General features: G+C 37.6%; 1 protein-coding gene across 11 annotated transcripts in view; it reads right to left on the bottom strand.

Moving 5' to 3' along the window:
- Positions 1–372: 372 nt before the first annotated feature.
- The window catches only part of TMEM131L (transmembrane 131 like), a 76026-nt gene continuing 54587 nt past the window's right edge, over positions 373–21811 (bottom strand). For 5 of the 11 annotated variants that reach the window (XM_026088282.1, XM_026088284.1, XM_026088286.1 and 2 more), the window contains 16 exons: positions 21331–21473; positions 20294–20436; positions 19782–19968; positions 18637–18822; positions 16860–17009; positions 15637–16253; positions 13282–13436; positions 11777–11901; positions 10209–10366; positions 9260–9445; positions 7807–7885; positions 6638–6723; positions 5136–5256; positions 3583–3671; positions 2606–2748; positions 373–1163 (listed from right to left, as the gene is read on the bottom strand). In XM_026088282.1, coding sequence (XP_025944067.1) covers positions 885–1163; positions 2606–2748; positions 3583–3671; positions 5136–5256; positions 6638–6723; positions 7807–7885; positions 9260–9445; positions 10209–10366; positions 11777–11901; positions 13282–13436; positions 15637–16253; positions 16860–17009; positions 18637–18822; positions 19782–19968; positions 20294–20436; positions 21331–21473 — 2847 coding nt within the window. In that variant the 3' untranslated portion in view covers positions 373–884. Of the gene's footprint in view, positions 1164–2605; positions 2749–3582; positions 3672–5135; positions 5257–6402; positions 6451–6637; positions 6724–7806; positions 7920–9259; positions 9446–10208; positions 10367–11776; positions 11902–13281; positions 13437–15636; positions 16254–16859; positions 17010–18636; positions 18823–19781; positions 19969–20293; positions 20437–21330; positions 21474–21811 lie in introns of those variants that run through there. The other 6 variants (XM_026088285.1, XM_026088290.1, XR_003257123.1 and 3 more) reach the window with 5 other exon arrangements.

Genomic DNA, 21811 nt, shown 5'->3' with positions numbered 1-21811 from the left:
TAATGCCAGAACAAAAGGCTCTAGAGGAACTGAACTACTGAACTGGGTTGCAGCACTTTCTTGGTTGACTTTCCCACTACAAAGATTCAGTCTTATAATATGAGCTAACACAATGCTGTTCTGTTTTGGAGAGTGGTGTGAACTCAGCTCTCAAAGAAATGTTTGTTCCAATTCAAGTGTTGGCATTTTAAACAAGGGCAATTAAATGCACTGAAAACACTATAGCAACATGAAGGCTAAAAATATAAACACAAAGTATCAGGAGTTACTCCCAAAATGAAACATTCCCGAAATAAATGCCCACTCACCCACACTGCACAAGCATACTATCGCCAAGCTGACAGTTTGAATTTTGAAGCCAGATAAACAAACCACAATTTAGCCATTTTTTATTGCCAGGAGTTTACACCCACAAATAATTATGTCAACAGTAAGAGTGGCACTACGTGGACAATATCTGATCTGCATCAACAGGTAGGTCCCAGTGTTACTGTTTGGTACAGATGCAATTATTTACGGGTGTAATTTTGTACCCACAGATGCTAAAAAAACCTTTTAGTTTATACCACAGAATGTAAACTTCATAATAAACATGTGCAATATAGGTTCACAGATACTGTTAAGAACCTAATACTTTTCTTATTCTTGAATAATTTTGAATTTTAAATTTATAGCCTTAGTGTGACAATAACAGTGTCCTGAATATATTTTGCTTTTTAAAATGCACTGAATGCTCAGACTTCAGTAAAAAAAAAAAAAAAAATTTATTTTCAATATAAAAGTGCCAAAATATCCACCAACATTGTAATCTATTTCAACAACGAGCTTACTCTAGTAATCAAAACTGCAAGCATCTTTATTCACATTTTTAAATCAAATTCCTTTCACACATTTCCACAGTAACCCGAGTCCCTTGAAAGTGGGAAATTTGCATTCCGATTGGCTGCTGTAGTCCATATGTCCAAGTTCATGTAGGCACGAAACGGGTTAAACCTCGGATAGTATTCCTGCTTACACATCACTGTCTGGTTCTCAACGTGGGTCGAATGTTGGGTCGTGGCACTGACAGGGCAGCAGCTATCATAAACATCACTCTGAGGTGCCCAGATGGAACCAAAAAGTCCAGACATTGGAGACAAGCTTCGGGTACTTGAGAGGTAGGGCTGTAGGGCAAGATAAAATCACCATGGGAAACTGCAAACAGGGCCATTTGCCAAATAAAATATGGAAATGCACTAAATGAGAGGAAGCAGCAGTTATGCAGAGAGGAACGTAGGAAGCACACAAGTAGAAAACTAAGCATGAGTTTACAAAGCAATATGGTTGTAGAAAAGACTAAAGCAGCACTAGTTTGCATGTGCAAAGGCATTTCACTAAATGAAGCCATATGAACTCCTCTCTGCATGGCTCCTATATTACTGTAACAGGAATACAATATTCAGTTTTGGTCAGGTTATTAAGAAAAAGAGGAGACAAATGGAAGACATGTGAAGAGCACCACAAAAGGCATGTTTTAAGAGGTAAAATTAAAAGAAAAGGGTATCTAAGAAATGACAAGAAAAAGGCTGAAGTTTGTGGCAGTACTGAAAGACTATGCACACCAAGAGCAGAGTGCGATATTCAGTACAGAAAAGAGAATATAACTGGGAGCTAGGGAATTTAGCTAGAAAATTTAGAAAGTTCATAAAGAACCTCCTGGAGAGCAAGATGTATTAGCCTGTGAGGAAGTCTCTCAGAGAAGGTCATGGAAGTCCTGGGACTTTTAAAACTGAATGAAACACTGAAATGTATTATAGGGAAAAGCTCGCCAGGGAAATGAACTGAATTATCTAATGTATTTTCCAATCTCTACCTTCTGTGTTTCCAGGCATTCCTGAATAAAATATGAAATAAAGCCACAGTTATTTTAGGAAACAGTCATCTACCATTTTGTCACTTTTTAAATACAGCAGAATTTTCACTTTTGCAGTTAAAAATATTTCTCGCTTTATTCAAAATAAACCTGCTGTAAACACAAAAATAAATCTCTAAAATAGAAGATTTTGAAATATGAGCAGAAGAATAGGTGGTTAGAATAAAAAAACACTTTGAACTGAAGTCAGTCTTACACCGCACTATGGGACTGACATAAACATGGCTGTACTCGAGCATAACAGGTCAACGTCAGCATTCAGAAACTTGCAACAATCTGTCTTAAATCACCTAGATTTGCTAGCAAAGAAAACCTGTCAAAGTCACTGAGATCAACTTCCACTCAAATCTCTTTTGGTTTTGTTGTCAGCACTTTTTGTATTTTATCCTCAACTGTGAGGTTGGTTTTGGAAGGGAAAAGTCTCAGTAGATAACAAAGTACAAAATATGTTTCCACATATAAGATGATTTCGGTCAATTTTCAGGCAAAATGATCTGTCTCAAAATTTTATAAGCAAAATCCTGTAACAACCGAGGAAGAGGCATGCTACCAACACCAGCATCAAATACATACCTCAAGCTACTTAAAGGAAACATGAAGAACAGGTAAGCAATAGGTATGAGATAGACAGGTATGTATCAGGAGGGCTTGTGACCAAGCACACGAAGGCAGCGCCTCTCAGGCAGTACTCACTGTAGAGCTGACGTAGCTGGCAGGCTCCCAGGTCGGCGGCATGTTGGGAGGCACGTTCCAGGTAGACGGACAGTTCTGATCAATGAAGGCCGTATTCTGCACTGCTGCGGTACCTGGGAAGCCACTGGGGTAATTCATGTTTTCTACAGTTGATAAAAACAGGAAGACAAAATAAGGCTTTTGCAATATAAACATTATTAACCTTTCTACGCAGGAACGTTCAATCTTATCGGAGCGAGACACGCTGGAACTGACCTAAGTTTTCAGCAACTTAAGGCAGCTTTAAGGTGACACAACAGCTAAGGATAACAGTTTCTGTTAACAAGACTACCATTTTGTATTAGGGACCCACTACTGAATTGCTATCAGGAGCGCTGGATAAAGAGTAGGCAATATCTTCACTGGAGAATGAAGTCTTTATTAGCCACAGAACATGTAGGGCAAAGCCTACCCAGGCTTCGCTGCCAACATGCCTCGGCTCTAAGCCCCCAAGGGATCACCGTGCTGTCTGTGATACTGTAGCTTGACCTTTAATTATTGCCTAGGTAGTGATAAAGAATTCTAGGTTCCTGCCAGTGTGCCTCCCAAGCCAAGAAACTCTAGCCTGGAAAGGTAATTGGTCACAGGAGGCCTCCTGTTTCACACACTGGAAGGCAGAAGCCTGCCAGAGGGGAAACAAAGAAAATTGTGCAAAATGAGTTGTGTAGTACTGTGGTCATGAGCACTTCTCCTCATTCCCTCTCAGAGTCCTGCATACTGGCTCTTTAGGCTTAATAATTCTGTAAAAGGACAGTTTTCTCATTTGCCACCATGCAGACACTGTTTATTACTACACAGCACCCAGTCAGCTGGAAACTGTAAAGTTTGCTTAAGCAATGAATGCCCAGATGTTTGCAGACAATCTCAGTCGTTGTTTTACTAAAGGTGAGAGAAAACAACATGCTCAGTGATAATGCAGAAGCTTTATCTCATCTTACCTTCTGGGAAAGCACCATATTCACTCATCTCTAATGGACAATACATGTTGGAAAACTGGCTGTCGCAAGCTGCATTCCAATCAATGAAGCTGTCTCAATGTAAAGAAAATCTGCTTTCAGAAACAATTCACAGAACTTCTGAAAATTATTTAGAAATACTTATTTACTGTAAAGCTACTGGATATAAAACACCCATAACTAATGATTAGGCTTTTCACATTCCACTTGCCATGCAAATTCTGCCACTATCTATTCTGTGCCATTAAGTAGTCATAATGACTCTCTCACTGAGCTTTTACCTTTCAGAGAATGCATGATTTGTAACTACACTTATCACAGTCCTGCCTAACAGTTCAACATCCTTCTCTGTAAAAAAAGAAAATAATTGTATTTCTTTCCCACATAAAGAGTAGACATGAAGTGAAATAATGTGATTTGAAATAAAAGAAAATTTAGTGCATTTTCAAACATTTCTATGAATAACAATTAAAACAGGCATTTCTACTTTCGCCATGACAAGTGTCAGTCCTGTCAGACAACATGCTTTCTAAACTGCACGCTACTAACTTGGTTTTACTACTCAGGAAAGGAGTTATCATAAGTTATCACTACTATATATGAACAAATAACTACATGTATTTTTGGTTATAAAGTCCAAATAGTTTAGTTATGAGATGGGCCTGTGAAAGCAAAGTAGTGCAATACGGAATCTGCCACAAATCACCATTTATTTGATCTGACTTAACCAGACCATTGGCCATTATTCTAAATCATTAGGGCTGCAGTTTGTTGACACAAAAGGTTTAGAATGAGATTAGCAGGCTGCTTAGGATGAGAAGATCATCACTCGGGGATTTCAATGTTTTCACTCTATCATTTTGGATGACAGGATATGGCTTGAGGAACTGACAGCACTTCACTGCTCTGTGGTGGCTGAGTGTTTTTTCTCCCTAGTTTGTGGTGCATCTTTCATTAGTAAAACTTACAGTGTGGAGAGTCTAAAGTGCAAAAGTTACTCAAGTTCATTATTGCAGGAAGATCAACTCAAATCCAGACAACGCATGAAATATTTAGACTAACTTTTATTTTTATACCATCTTCAAATCGGGCTATTTGTCATTATATAATAGTATCTGCTTACATCATTTAATGTGAGTACATACTGCAGAACACACCCCGTGATATACAGAAGCCATGTGTTTAGCAACAGCAGAAAAAAAACTAAAAAAGCTAGGCCTTCTGCCATATAAAAGAAGCGGAAGAAATTAAAAGTTTTACAAAAAGYATTTAATTAAATTTGAAATAAATTCTGGAACAGCTATGAGTAAGGACATCAGTGAACTTGTATTAGCAAAATTATTAATGATTAGCAATACAAGAACATAACTATATAGCAACAGTCTTACTAGAACTAGGCTTGAAGCTACTGCAAGGATTTTGTTTTAACTATCATCTGCCTTAGGAATATTGCAAGATAAGCTCAGTATAGTCCTCTGTGACACAGAAATCCAAATAAAGTGTTATCCACACTATCTACATAAAACATAACTTGCCTGTTGTGGACAGAGGGGGTTTCTTGGATCATGCATGGTATGTTATTCTCAAGGTTGTAGTTTAAACTGTTTGTCAGGCAGACTGGTTGAGCAGGCCACAGGTCTCCTGCTGGGTAAAGACCTAGAAAGGTAAAGGGGTATGAAATGCAAAAGAACAGGAAGGTGGCATTTATAAACTCTTAATATCACAAAGACATTTCATTCTCAGATCCACAATAAAGACTGTATGCTAGATAAAAAAATCCAGAGAGATACTGACCAACCTATCTTTGATGAAYGTCAATTTTTAAATAAATCTCAAAAATTCTATTTATTAAAAAAATATTAAAAAAGAGTTGAAGCTGATTCTGAAATTCCGGAAAAAAAACAACAGGGCAAAAAATTCCTACAGAGAATTCTTAAGCCATCAGTCACAAGCACCAACACAGTGCTGGTCCTCATGGCAAGACAGACCAGATGGGCATGAGCCCCACCAGCTGCCCCTTACCCCCACCCTTCGGTCAGTAACCAGTTCTGCAGGATAAATGAATGCAGGAACAGGGTCAAGTTTTTAACAGATGAGCAGTGTTGCTAGAGGTATTCATGTGCAAACAATACGTGAACTCATTATGGTTGTATTTAGCCTGTAGGGCAGATAATCATTGTGGTGTTCTCTACAGTCTTAATCCTCTCTGGCCAAAGATATTTAGTTCCTACCAACTCTGTGAAAACAGGCAGCTGGGTAAAGGAAAAGAGCCAAATGATTGGTCTTCACAACCGAATGGCTGCAAAGTGGGCTCAGTTTCATTATTTCACACCATAGATATTATGAAAATTGCTACCATAGGAAAAGCTTTAATCAGCAYTTGCACCTCACAAGACACACGTTAGTCCTACAGTAAGGGGCACGGCCGCAGGCAGATCAGAGCGTTCTGCTGCTCAGAGCTATGTGTTTTAACCAGCTTTCAAACTTCATCTCAGCATGTAGCCTTTTGCTTTTATGAACCTCACTGAACAAGTTAATATTATTATTTCCCTTTGAAATACAAACAATGAAAACTCTCAGAGATTTCAAAGCCCAAACCCCCTCTCATTCATTATTGCTTTCAAGGAGAGCAAGTCCTAGCTGTGGAAATTTAGAGAGAAAAATGGTCCTATCTGCGTTGATACTAAGCTTCATTTTAACACAGGAATCAGTGCTCTTCATCTCCCAAACCACATTACTTCAGACAAAACCTGTGCAAAGCAAGATCAAAACAAACAAAACCCCCCCACACACAAATAATACCTTACACATGAGCTGAAAGCTAAGTACTGTCTTCACATAGAGAAGATGCTGAAAAAAACGACAAGGTTATAAGACTTTGTTTGCTACCTTTGGTCTTAACTTGTTTCAAAGTAAGTTGAATTCTAATAACATATATCTCTGAAGTTAGTGTACATAAGCGTTACTAGCAACATCATAGAAACTGCTTGATAAACAGTGTGCAAAACCAGCTTAAGTTGTTAATAAAGTAACTGACCTTTATTTTTGTCAGGATCCGCAGCCATGTCAGTGAAATTAGGACATAAGGTTTCTGGATATTGGGGGATGGTGTTCATGTCTCTGCTAAATGAAAAGAAAATTTATTTCCTTAAATTTAGGCTCTGTAATGTTTTGAAATCCAAATCATTTCAAAAGAAATATACAGAGATGTAAAAAATACTCTGATGAATATCACAATTGCTATTGCTTTCATAGTTGCTTTCCTGATTTTCCATATTTTAAATTACTAATGTGCAATTTTGTAATATTTCTTTTTTCTAGTTAAAAAACAGCTGCTTGTTACACATGTAAAATGAGTACATCCTAATTACCCCACTCATACTATCCAAGTATCGACCTATTGCAAACTGATTCAACATCTCTTCTTTACAACTGGAAATGAAGCTCTGTTGCATTAAGATGGCTATGATTTCTCATGTGTTTCAATGCTTCCCATAACTTTCAGACAAGCAGTTTACTTCTATGTGCACAAAGAAACACAGGCACGGACATCGATTCCATATTCATCTAATACCCCCAAAGAAATGAGTCAATAAGAGTGGAAACAGAACATTTTCAAGTACCAGAATCCCAGAGGAAGAGGATTAAATTATTTCCACTAGTGAAAACTTAAGACAGTCATGAATAAGAGGTGAAATGAGGATTCACCGTAATAAAAATTTTAGATGCTAATTCTATTACAGGAAAGAAGTAGAAAAGAACATGAGGAGGGGAAAATCGATTTTCATGCTGTATATTCTAAGAGAACATTATTCTCATTAAAAAATAACATCAACTTGAAAGTCTCACTTCCACTTTTTTAAAAAAATAATTATTGCATTCATATACCTAAGTGATAGGGAAATGTTATAAGTTGCTAGATTTGGCAGAAATCAAAGAAAAAAAATCATTTCTTTTTTTTCCAATTTTGTTTTACATTTGGAAGCATTTACCATATTTCCCAAGCATAATCTGTTTTCTGTCTCACTTGTATAGATCTTTTTACATACTGAGAAAGATTTTTCTTTTTCAAATTAGGAAAATAAGATTAGATGACAAAAAAAAAGGAACAAGACAATGGGTAGGTATAATTTATCAAGATGAGACAAGATTTCAAGTTGGTGGAGTTTCTTTAATGTCTTACAGGTATAGATTCAAATTTTTTACCTGGTATTGCAGATGTTATGAGACAGATTTAAAGTGATAGGAGTTTCAGATGGAAAATCATTTTGTGAAATATTCTCTCCTAAAGAAAAGAAGGACTGTGAAAATCAAAGATCCTGAAAAAAAGAAGTATGCACAGAATACATATACACACGAATAGACTCATAATTGGTATAAATCAAGTTCTCTCTCAGACTGGAGTATCAATAACTTCATTAATTCTAACACGCATCATGCATGTTAATAGGTTTGCTTACTAACTACAGTTACAGAATTTTCCTGTATAGCTCCTTCTCTATATAGTCTTTTGTTTAAGACTAGTTGAAGGGGAAGGCAGAGCTTATAAAATTACACCAGGTTTTAGAATCACTACTCTAACTAAAAGAACATGTAGGCTCAGATTTACAAAAATCTATTTCCACATGGTCTTAAGTGTATTTTATAAATATTATTACAGTCTTAATGTTAATGGAGATTCCTTTTTACTATCAAATTCATTATAAATTTGAAATTAGTTTTTTTTTCTTTAGAGGCATTACAGTTTGAACAAAAAGAAATTTCATCTGCACACGATTCACAACCCATTAGATTACAGGTTCAGACACATCACAGTATCTTTTGGAAAGATAAAATTGTAGAGTTTTGTACGATTTATGTGTATAAATATATATACAACCCCACACACATATATATATCTACACACATATATGTGTGTGTGTGTATACATATATACATATTTACATACACACATTTTTAAATTATTCAAAACAGCTTCTTTCAGGTACTCAAAGATGCTTTTTCTTGTTTCACTCCAGCACTTCCTCTGAATTTACTTCTAGTGCTATATCCATCTGTGTAGAATCTGACGGTGATAGGTCTTAGGCTTTCAACTATTTTCATGATATTCAGGCATTCAGAAAGATACAATAATGAACTACAGTTGTCACTTTTCATACTAATCAAGTGGCTTAGGGATCCTGACTACTTATACCTCAAATACAACTATCCCATCTGAGCATTCTCCAGTATTTTCTGAACTGCTTTCACACATTCCTCATTTGTGCACTTTTTAAAATAACTGTAACAAAAAGATTGTATTTTTATGAGAATCACGTGATGTAACATTAATTCAAAGGCAGAAATTGCTTTGACCAATAACTCTTAGCTCCTCCATCTTTCCACAAAACTAACTGTGCGCAGCCTCCTCAGTGCAGAGTCTGACAGCTTTCCCGTAGCCTGACGGCTCATTTTCATTGCCACAAAACTTCCACTACTTTGCTTCAAGTACTTACAGTTCTTTCAGTCCCTCCTCTTGTTTCTGAGAGGTTCTCCCCCTTACAAGGCAAGTTACACGTTCCTTGCCACTAAGTATCCCCTATCCCCTACCCCTTCACCATCCAAAAGGCAGACTGAAACTCTGCCGCTGTGGCGCAATGGTGATATTTGCAGAACTTACTGGATGGAAGAAAATGCCTGGCAGTAATCATGGGCTTTTTGTCTCCGTCAGAACTGCTGGTACTACTCCAGCTACCCCAGCTCCCGCGACTGGCACGAACACTTCCCGATGAACTTCCACAGTCCGAGCTCGAATCGGAACAAAACTTCTCCAAACGCTTCTTTTTGGATCGTTGATAAAAGCTTTCTACAAAAGTTGGAAAAAGAAACCCAAAATAATTAAGAAGTCTTTCAACCGCAAATTCAATAGAAAGTCACCTGAAACATGAGTTTACATGCATTTTCTAAATTTCCTGATAATAGGACAGAAAACAATATTTATTGATAGTCTCACCAAGATACACATGCCAGCCCCTACCATGAGGGGCTCATGACCTAAATGACACCCCCAGTACAATGAATACAAGTTAGGGTACCACGCAGTTACAGGTGACAGTATGAAACAGGAAGCACATGCTGCTCTTGGAAATATACAGATGTTATTTTAAACAGGAAGCATGTCCTGGCTGTAGGAACTTCTAAAACAACGGCAAATGTTATAAATAATGAACCCACACATGATCGATTTCTCCTTCATTATCAGCTCATCAGGAAGACAGAGGACAACCCTGTAAATATTTATACCTTCTTTAGTCCTCCTCTTCCCCAAAGCCAGGGAAAACAGCCAGTTAAAAGCCTGACAGAAAAGCAGGTACCCAAGCCAGCAGTGCTTTTGAAAATGACCTGAAAAGTGGTCTTGCCAATTCAACTACCTCAGCTAATATCAGCTGTAATTTGAACACACAAGCAAACACCAGTCCCTTGCCCAGGTATCCTCAGCCAATACTGCTGTCTCGTGTCAGGCTTCAAGGGGGAGAGGAGCAAAAATCACTCAAGAAAGGAACTCAGTTCTACTGCCACAAAAACATTTTACGTTTCTTCCCCAGTTTAAGAAAATTAAGATGACCTACCTGTTTCTCCCTGTATAGACAAGCTCCCAGCTTTTTGGTCTGCTTTGCAGATCTCCCCGTTACCCTGAGGACACCACGCTCTTATTCCAATGTTCGCTCTCAGTTCCGGCCTTTCAAATTCACTGCATAGATGCTTCAACTCGCTCTGCTCAGGAACCCTAATACAACCGCACCCAAAGAATCATGTTAGTATTTTACATTTCAGCTGCATTTTTTCTTCTCAAGTATTAAACACTTCAGCTCAAGAGCCTATCAAAATAGGATGTGGGGCCAGGAATAAGAGTCTTATCCCCCACCTTAGAAAAACCTAAAAAGGCTCTACTGAAGCTTTCCCAAAGTTCAATGTTCCACTACACAAACTACTCCTTCTCAGGGGGAGAAGCAAAAAGCATGTATATGTTTAATTCCATTCTCTAACGCGCTTGCGGAAGGCATTCAGATGTTATGGCGATAAGCACAGTATAGTATCGTACAAAGATCCAGATATACAGAAAAATGGACCCTGTATCTATTTCATTGGCATAATTATAACTAGAATAAAACCATCATCTGAAACGATCTCAAGTTTTTGCTAGCAAAACTGAAATATCTGGATCCAATAGAGTAATCAGAGTATCAAGGGAAAATGAGCAAAATCCAGCTGTCAAGTTTCTACGGGAGGAAGTTACATCTTAGCTCAAAAAGTAGCAGCTACTGAATCAGTTCAAGGAACAAGACACCATATTTAAGTACTTCAATTCTCCATTTTTCATGACTCTCACCTATAAAAGTCTGCATGCTGCAAGGACTTTCATGTATGCTGACTTCCCACACCATGAGTGTGTCTATTCTAGCACCAGTTTAAAATTGGTATTTCTTAACAATACAAACAACAAATAATGAAAATGTGAAATAATAAGTGTGAGCAGTTTACAGCTCACTTTAAAAACTCACTTTAATTAACCTGGGAAAAAAGAATAGCTTCCCAAGGCTCTTAATATTCTTATGAACCTAAATGCTGCTCTAACCTATCTTAATGCTTATCTGTAAAGCCCCAATGACATTATTTGATCAGTCTCTCTGAGGAAAATAACTTTTTAATCATGGGAAAAATGCAAGTCCCTTCCTCTTTTCTGATCCTCTTCCTCTTTCAAAACTCCTAGAAGAAAACATTCCCTAAGCTAGTCAATAAAGCAGCTGATTCACCTGAAGGTGGAATCATTTCAACATTTTTTATTTTTTTTAAATGGAAGGCAATTCATGACTGGATTTTATCCATACAACACATAAGGAAAAGGAAGCTAACCATCCAAATTTTAAAGACAGCAAACACCAGACTATAACAGAGAGTGACTACTGCTATGCAGAATGGGCTGAGTTTATATACATGCAGATTTACAATAGAATATTTTTTTTTTTTTTTCTGGTGATACTTAGTACTGCACATCCTTAAAAAGAAAGTCTTAGGCCTGGATTACAGTGTGTTTATTTAAATAGACAAAGCAATCTGCCTAATGCACACTCAGAAAACCTGTGGAAACATTAAAGCATCTCTGGTTTTCTCCATAACTTGGTGAGGCAATACATACCTTGTAGAAATATTAACATTCTTTTTCTTATTTTTTCTAGATGTTCTATTTCTATTCCAATTTATATTTGATACATTTCCTTCTTTTTTTTCCTGAGGTTTCTTCTTCCTATAAGCATCTTCCTGCTAAAGGCAAAAATACGAGCTGAGACAATACGTACTTTATAAAATGAAGTCAGCTCAGTAAGCTAACTCCACTGGATTTTTCTAGCTAAATTTATCTAGACAAAATGACCCAATTGAATAGTTACTGCATGATTTAGTGCCTTTCCGCAGCATGTTCTCTTTCCAGGACCATCAATTTCATCAGTGTTTCCAAGACTTTGTCCGTCAAAATACCAACAGATGATGAGAGAGAAATTTTTGAATTCCCAGTGTTAGTATTCTCCCCCTACAGCATCTAGCTCTGACTTCCAGAGAAGTAAAAAATAGGGGGAGAAGGAGGAAAGCAGTCAATAAAATTCCCAATGTGCAAAAAACAAAAAACATCTGCCAGATTTATGATCAGTTTGTGTGCAAGTTCAGCAGTAATAAATCCTCCCTTTCCTCAGCAGCTGGGGGTGCCCCCCCCATTCATCTGAATTACAACTGAGGAAATAATGGGGTAAGTTAACCAACAAATAATAATAATTTTAAGAAATGTGAGAAACAAAAACTGAGAACCACCAAGCCACACACGAAAAGAAGTCTATAACAACAATTCTGAAAACAAGACTAGAAACTCTCTTTTCTGTTACGTACTCCTGAAGCACACCAAGCAGCTTGTCATTACCCATCTTTGTCACAGGATTAGTATCTAACAGTCAGAATAAAAACTTAATCTAAATTCTTTGGTTTATTAATTATCTGAGGAAGCCCTTCAAGTGTTTTATACTATCTGCAATAAGGTGCAATGTATTGTGTTTATCAAGTGGTCAGAAATCAGTGATGCAGGATGATCCTTTTCAGCAGCTTTACAGTCCGTTAAGAGGCTTCTGCCCCTTAGTTAAATCTTATTTCTTTATTTATTTAATTATTGTCCCTTAATTCTGAAATGCAATTTTCGGATGCAAAGCCCTGTATTTGGAGATCAGGTCTGCAAATGGAGGCGGGTATTCCCCTCTAGGACACCTCCCTCCCCTCTGGGACTTGTCTCCCCATCACTGCCCTGGCTGAGAACTGGCATTAAACTCCAGTGTGTTTGTGCCCGCTCTGATGACAAGCAAGAAAATCTCTGGTTGTAATACAGCCAATATCACAATATAAGGGCTATTTTAAATTTTACCAAAACTGTTCACCGTTTTATAAACCAGCACTAGTATGCAAGGGATATGGGACAGCACATCCAGTTACTTCTTCATTCACCTGATTTACAGTAAAGCGTTTGAAGTGTCTTTGTGACTGTATGTAATTGTCTATATACAAACATATACATATATATATACACACACATATATATATATATGGAAATAAATAAAAAGGAGATGATTTTAAATTTGGAAAGCAGAAAGATTGCTTAACACAAACCTCAGAGGAAACAATCTCCTCTTTTGAGCAGCATGGAGTCTCYTCCTTAGGTCCTTTATTAATCTTTTTCTCAGTGGAAGGCTTTAGGTCGATCTGCTTTCTTAAAGTCTCACAGTTTTCTGTTTCATTCCCGAGAGGCACTTGTTGGCTATTCCCTGCAATTAAATAATAAAACCCATTGGCTTGGAAAGAGAATGGGCTCCTAAACATATCCCCAAAACCTACTTTCACCTTGGCCTACCCTTTTTTTTTGTTCAGGTCCCAGCCATGGGGGATGTAGGGTGGAGTCAGTGAATATTGGGCTTAAAAGCAAACAAAAAACCCTCTAAGCATGAGGAGAAGATTTTTCAAAAAATGTGTAGATCAAAATAAGGCCAATCTTTACCTGGAGCTTTAAGTCTCTGAAATGTCCTCTGCCTTCACTGTAAAGACAAAGGGAAATTGTCCTTTGTTTTGGATAGACTCAGCACTAAAAGCTGCTTTTCTTGAGCACCTTGTGAGGAAGAAGAGTTTGTGTAACAAAAGCAAAGTCCCCCAGCCAAGCCTCTCTTCTCTGCCCGGGCCTTTCCCGATGCTGCATAGCACAGGATTAACTTTGGCTCTGATCAATTCCAGATATCTCAGATATCTGCAAAATATCTACAGTGATCTGCTCCTGACACTCGTGGCTGCTCTGCATGAAAAATGCATACAGGATACAAGAACTATCACATTGAACTGGTTTTCTCAAAGGGGAAAGGCACACCCAAACATTTTTACTTTTTCCTACCTAACAACTAGCCACATCTCAGCTCTGAGAAAGCCATGTTTTCTCTCTGAAACAGGCAGTGCTTATGACTGTGAAATGAAGCAACGTGAGTGAAACACTGCGCAAAATGAAGGCTGCTAAAGCTCTAAAAACACCAAAAAAAATTTCATTGCTCTCCAGTATATAAACATGCGAGTACCTTGTGTCCTAACGACACTCTATTTGCACAAAAATAGCTCTATAATTAAAATGAAGTTACGAACACTGCATAACAGTATTTTTTAGACTTAATTTATCCTGCTGAACTTCTTGAAACAGAAAGAAATTATCAAAACCCTGACAGCACAACCAAACATAACTGCTGATAGTTCAGAAGATTACCTTTAGTGGTTTACTACCACTAACACCAAATATGAAATAATTATCAACACTCTTGAAATGTTATTTCAAGGTAGAATTTTTGTTAATGAAAATAATTCTAGTATCTCCCAATTGGTTTATGTATAAACAGGTTGCCTGCAGGGCATACACTCAAAGTTTCTTTCCCATGTACCTCTATACAGTTAAGACATAACTATTGATTTTTTTTCTAGGTGCTTTTAAAATTCAAAGCAAAGAAAGAACAAAATTTTGCAGTTCTAGGAGCATACGAAGGATTTCAAAGTGCTTTATAAATATGAGTGAAATGATCCTGTCTCCACCCCTGAGACAGCACAGTTGTACCTGCTACATCTAACAGCGACACGAAAGCAAGCAACTCGTGCAGGGTAAACAGCTACACATCAGAGCAGGGCTTATGCCCCTCTGCTCCGACTCAGTCGCTAAAACTCTGCAACAGACAGACTAGCGCCACCACAGCTTCAGCAAACGTCAGCCTTCAGCATTCAACTACTTTGCCAAGTTCGTAACCAAAACCAAAACTCCGGAGGGAACGCTCTCCTACCCACTTTCAATTTCCCCTGAGCGCTTGTGCTTTGCTTAAAATTTTGAATAGTGAAGCTAAGTGGTAGGACTTCTCAGGCAGCTTAGTTCTACAATTAAAAAAAGCAAGATAAAAACACAGCTATCCCATTATTGAGAGAAATGGCAACCCATGAATTCCTACAAAATATAAGGATTTCAAAAATATTCTGAGGTCAGCTTTTGCTCATTTAGGTGTTATTATAGGAGCTCTAAAATATGCCATTCTGAGGATGTTGCTCAGTAACTCTAAAAATCAGGCAACAGATTTTCAGTGGGCCTGAGAATAGCAAACAGGGATGTTTCTGAATAGCTGACAAAGGCAATTTGTATTTTTAAGCAGATCTATGACAACAACAATATTAATCTTTAAAATGCTGCAGGATAAACTTGGAATCTGTGAAAGAAGGCAAAGTCTTAACATTCATCACTGCACTCTATATCTTTATAGCTGCACTCCAGCACTAACTGTGATTTATGAAACTACTTTTAATGCATGCTGTTTCCTTGGGAATCTAAATAAACATATCGTAGTGAAAACATAAGTAATACCACATCTCCTTGTCACACAGAAAAGAAAATCCTGACCACAGTGAACTCAGATTTTACCCAATAATTTCCACGGCTAGAAATTGAAAAAAAGTTACCACTATTTTTCCTGGAAATTTCTTGCAGTTCCGGCTGTTGCTGAGGTGAATTTCTTGACAAGTGACTTTCAGGTAGCTTCTTAGACATCTTCACAGGACAGAACTCCTGTTCTTTGAGCTCAGCTAGATTTTCTGAAGTTTTAAGGTTAGTTTCCTTAGGAAACATACAGGTTTGAAGATCTTCCTTCAGATCACACTCTGAAGAAGTATTTTTAATGAGAACTGTGTTTTTCAGTGCACTTTCTTCTTTACCCAGAAAGTTTTCTGGTAGAGTTAAATTCTTGTTAACGTTTATGCCATCTGCATATTTTAGAGTTACCCAGTTCTCACTGACAACATCAGTGCAAATGTCCTCTTTTGGTGCCGAGATTTGGTTCTCTGCAATTTGATTTTGTTTTTCATCAGTAGTTGCAATGGCATTGCCAGCTGCTGTGTTCGGTTTTTGCTTACTATAGTAAACTGAACATTTGTGTTTTTTCTGAGAGTGGCTGTAGGTCGCAGGACTCCTCTTTGCTGCGTTCTGACTTCGGCTGGAAGAAGTGCCTACAGAGAGGAAGCCCTTTCCTTTACCTTTATCAGAGGAGCTATAGGAATCCATGAATGTCTTGCAGCTTCCCCTGGGGAGAAGATAAGTTATTTGAGATTTGGTGTTATTTGTCAAGCTATCATCAATTGCTTTATGCTTTTTTTTTTTTTTTTTTTAATAAAAGGAAAGGAGGCATTTCACAAGCCACAAAACTGCATTAAGACTTCAACTTATCAAGCAAGCTAAGCACATTCTGATTTCACTGGAAGTTGAGCAAGACTAAGTGTGTGATCAGACTTCAAACACTTATATGCTTTAGTGAATAAGTGCCTAACTGACCACTGAGGAGGGGCAGATTTGAGGACCATTAACATATTTCTTATTCTTAGCTTTCTATGGAAGTGATGGATACACGATGTGTGGCAGCCATTACACATCTTTTACCCTAAGTACTACTAACAATATACAAAATTAATAACCCCCCAAGTTCTTCCACCTCTCTTTGGTCAAGATGAAAATATCAAGCATTATCTAAAATATGTCACTACACTGAAAGCTCTCTGAAAAAGGTTGCCTGGAACAGTATCTCCTCTAAACAAGCCCATAACAATATCAAAGTACAAACAGACAGAAAGTATTATTCTGCATTAAACAGAGTGCAATTCAGAAGAAGAAGAAGAAAAAAAAGTATGTTTACTTGTAGGAATCAGAGCTGATTACGTCAACAGAGTTGTTGTTCTGCTGCGGTGAAGGACTGGGATTTGGCCTCTGTCTTGATTTCATGAATTCTGCTAGGATGTACTGGGCTTGCTGGAAGGCTATCAGAATCACACCSAGCAGGGACAAACTGTCAAAGGAAATGAAAGATACTGGTGTCTACACCTTTCAGCAGTATTCAATGAAAGAGTTAAAGCTTCTAACAAGATTTACTTTTTAAACATTTTGTTAGTAAATTCTACGTCTGAAGACAGCTAAGAAAACACTGGAGAAAAAAAAATACAGTCAAAAATAAAATTTTAATGGTCTGCTATTTTTCTTCCTTTTTTTCCTTATAGCCTTGTTAGTTATCTTTGGGGAAAAATAACTCAGCCATGAGCTTTACAAAAAAAACAAAACTAAACAAACACCAAAAAAAACCCTTAACAAAGTACTGAAAGATCAGTTAGAAAGAAGTTTCACTACAATACATGATAATAAATCATAATATGATATGCATCAATCTACTGGAATGGATACCTTCCATTCACCCATGATACTTACGTCATTATTTTGATATTTATTTATTACTGTTTCTTTCTCTTCCCAGACAAAACGCTGGCACAAAATGGGCTACAAACACAGTAATTCTGAGGCAAAACTGAAGTTGTGAAATATCCTCCCTTGCTCTCTGGTATATTAGTTGCACAAAAATTAACCAATCATAACAAAGATCTCCATAATTCATCAAGCCACCCTCTCAAGCATGTGGAGCTTCACCCAGCAAGAAAACAGAATGAAAAATTCCTCATTTTTTCCATATCCCTGTAGCATCCTTCTGTTGCATCTAGAACCATGTAACACGGTCATTCCTAGTTTTTCATTTGTGCTCTGACTGTTTACAGTGCCAACACAACAATGCAAGCAGATTCTCAGCATGCATCAGGACCTCAGGTAGGTATACATTGGCATCTGCAGCACCATCACATTTGCATTTGCTGCTTGTCATTTCTGATGGTAGAACTCATAGGAATTCAGAGTTAGTGTGATGAAGCTACCAGAAACCATTTGTGACAAACACAGCATTCAAGTCACACTACACAATATAAAAGGTTACTGAAAGGAGGGGGGAAAAAAAAAAAAGAAAAAAGCATATGAGCAGAACCCTTAATTGTTGTAGAAAAGTGAGGGCTTCTTAAAAAGAATTTACCATGTCCAAGAAATGAGCGAGCTAACACTCATAAGCACTTTCTGGAGTAGGCTGTCTAGCAGTGTTCCCAGCAAATGTCAGTAACAGACAAAAACATCTTTTAACAGGTGAAAGGAAGAAAGTTGGAGGAGAAGCACGTGCTTACTTAGTTGTCCAAAACCTCATAGTTACAATTCATGTTAATTTTCCAGAAACACTCTAACATAAGCTATCGGTCCACTCAGTTCTATTTATGGCATTCAAGTGCATCTCTACTGCTGTGTTGCTTCTAGCAACACGCTATCCGGTTAGGGGCATCCTAACCCTCTCTTTGCAGCCTTAACACGGGAGTATGTCAGGAATAGGAGGACAAAATGCCTGTCAGTGCTATCACCAGCTACTAGATCTCACATAAGCTATCCTAGCCAGTTGGCAGAACTCCTAGGAGTCAGCTCCTAGGAGACTTAGATGCAGCAGAGATTTTGGTCCGGTCATTAAAAATCTAGCACAAGCTGAAAGTGCCTACTGATCCTTCACTAGTAGGTTTCCTTCCCCTTTCCATCTGGTGCCCAGGCTTCAAATGTGTTACCTTACGAAGAAGACAGTGAGCCTCCAGAAGGACTCCTCCCAGCTGGGCCCTGGCACCACATCTGCGCACAGCGGTAACAAATGGTGAGGAAGAGTCACGTTCAGCGTGAAGTGGAACTCCAGATCAGCAGCAGTCACCAGCGTAAGCTCCCGGATTACCCATGAAGATGTGAAATCAGGCGTAAATCTGTGAAAAAAGCAGAAAGCACTGGTGTTATTATTCCACTGCTGGGTTTAACCTCGTTTTCTAAAGTCACGTTGACTCAAAAATACAAAACAATTTCTGATTTAATAATATGAAAAACATAATGAAATGTCACCACTGCTTGCTTAGACTATGCAGACACATTATTATCTGCCTAACAGAAGTACAATTTTGAGGTCATCCTCAAGCAGTAAAATACATTTGTTTATACACACAAAAATACGTATATATATATATATATACACACACACACACACACACACACACACACACACACAATGCTCTACTGTGACTTGTTTTCCATTTTTCAAGGGAGAGCACATAATCAATGCACACTAACTGAAGTGCTCTATACCAGAAAGGGTTATTAAGCATACAGGCAGCACTGCTTTGGAAAGGGCCAGGTACCTAGGGTCCCAGCACAACACTGGAAGGTAGGGGAAAAAAAGATTCCTAACGGATGATGATTTGGCTAGAAAAGCCAGGCTTTTCTTTCACTTATTTCCCTGACCCATACCACTATTTTGACAGGATTTAGAAATGAATCATTTTTAGAACTCTGTGCAACGTTAGGAAAACATGACTAGATTGCAGTCAGTCTATTTGTAACAAAGTAGAGAAAAGAAAATGAAAAAAAGCCAGTGGCAAAGTATTCCTTCCTCATTTATCGTGACAACTCTTGTTTTAATTTATTACTTTATAATGCACAGACAAAAGCATGTATGCTGCCTTTTAAAGATAATGGAGTCCCATAAAGAAACCTTGTTATATCATCAATTTGTTAGCATTATACTTACTGAAGAGTGGAAATGTCTATGGAATTTACACTTAAAGCTCTCCAAATATTTTGTGTGTGCTACTGGAGTGCCTGTTACTGAAATTCTTTTACTATTTCAAATTTCCACTTAAATTAACTTGTCAGCAAATTTGTCAGTGCTTACACAATACTGATCTCTCGTGATGAGTTCTGAGCCAGGAAAAATTCCTGACAGTCTAACACTTCAAACCCATATCCTTGGCAACTATAACCATTGATTTTCATAGATGAAATTGTTATAGGAAGAGGCCCAATATTCTCTACTTTGAAGTTCTTTGTAATGGATAAGATTTGCTTGCTGTCTTTCAGTTCTGAAAGAAAAAAAGAGAATATTCAATTATTTTTCAGTGCTTAAAGAGATTCTTATGTTTATAAATGATTTTTACTTTCAATCTAATAAAAAAATTCAAAAGTGACCAACATTTTAATACAAAATGTTTTGCAGTAGGGTATTTCCAGAATTTGTTACTATCCTCAGCCAGTGTTTTGAGAAAACAGAACCTATGTCTCTCATTACCAAGGTCTTCAGATTTCCACTTCAACTTTCTATTTAATTGACATTACTGTATCGGAACAGTAATGCTATGGAATAACACAGCCAGCTACAGGATCAGAGACCTGCTTCTTCCTACTCACGTTGTCTGCAGTCCATTAGCGTAGCTTCTGGCACCTTGAATCTAAGTGATCCTCCTGCACCTGGCAGTCTTCCCCCTACTTTAAGCAGTTCTTTGGCTCCAAAGCCTTCTACACTGACCGCATCCAGAACAGTCAAGTTGTTTCTGTTGTAATATGAAAATCAAGCAATCAGCCTTTGAATCACAAAAGTAGGTTACAAAAGCATGGCTCTGCTATCTAGGTGTCAATCCAACACAACAGTGTTTCAGGAACAGAATCACTGGCCACATCTGCATAAATACGATTCCCTAAATACAGACAGAATCATTCAGGTCCCACTCATCAGCAAATTTCCACACAATAAAGGAATAAGTTTGTGATTACTGCTATTGGATAACAGTAATCCCACCTGATAAAAATGGTTGCTTCTTCCACAAACTCGCTCTTCCTCCAAAAATACCCAATGTATGGCTGTAAATTAGATTCACTTGATACTTAAATCCTGTCATTATGAAGTCGAGTTGAAAACAGTGAAGCCACACAACATGACAATGCTTTTACTCTGTTCATAAAGGAATACACTAATGGGGACTATAAGATATTGTTCTATGGTATCACCCATGGAAAACTGCGTATGGCAGTATCTACATGACTCAGCTAGGAGCAGAACTACCTAAGCTACCTTTGAGTGAACTACTTTTGGTAGTATCATGAAACATCACTTTGTTAACACAGCTACAATTCTTTCAGTACCTAAGCCAGTTAAATCAGAACTGCCCCAGCTACATATACAATATATTCATATACATTTTATAACTCACTGATCAGACACCAAGGGGGGGGGGGGGGAAAAGGCTCAACTGAAGTTATGCTTTTTAAACGACCAAGACATAAGGCACAAAGAGCCTTTAAGCAGAAACAAGACATCAGGGTCAATTTTTATTAAAGCGAAGGCATTTTGATGTTCAAACTGACCATTTGTCTTTGCCCTAAGATCTGGCAAATTAATTTKCATGCAGAGTTGTTTGCTTATCACTTACAATTAAAACCTGGCTTACCTGATTAAAATAAGGGAAGCTACTCTTCTGTAGTCAACTGGTGTAAAAACTACACCAACTCTTCTGGTTTCCAACGGTTGTAAATGTAACTGAAGCAGCTCAGAACTGCACTTCTTGTTGATGAGATCCTCCTGACGTCCTTTCTGTTAAACAAAAAATGCAGTTATTTATTCAAGGAAAACATATGTTTTTAAAAATCTCAGGGAAAAAAGCAACTGAATCTTTACTTAGCACCACATAAGATATTTTTTGGCAAGGTGCAATTACTGCTAACTAACTCGTTACACAAAACTCTTTCAATGTGACAGCATAAAACATCAGATAAGGTTGTTTATTTGACCAAAAGTTCATATTACTGCACTTATAATAAGGAATGTATTACTTCATTTTTTAAAACAGATTTTATTTGCTCAGATGGAAAAGAAATTATATACTGTCTTTCATATTCAAGGAATGCTGAAGTACTTCACAACACAAGGAG

Source organism: Apteryx rowi, unplaced genomic scaffold, assembly GCF_003343035.1.
Source record: "Apteryx rowi isolate R43461 unplaced genomic scaffold, aptRow1 scaffold_76, whole genome shotgun sequence".
NCBI lineage: Eukaryota > Metazoa > Chordata > Aves > Apterygiformes > Apterygidae > Apteryx > Apteryx rowi.
This window is presented reverse-complemented; position numbering and strand designations above follow the sequence as displayed.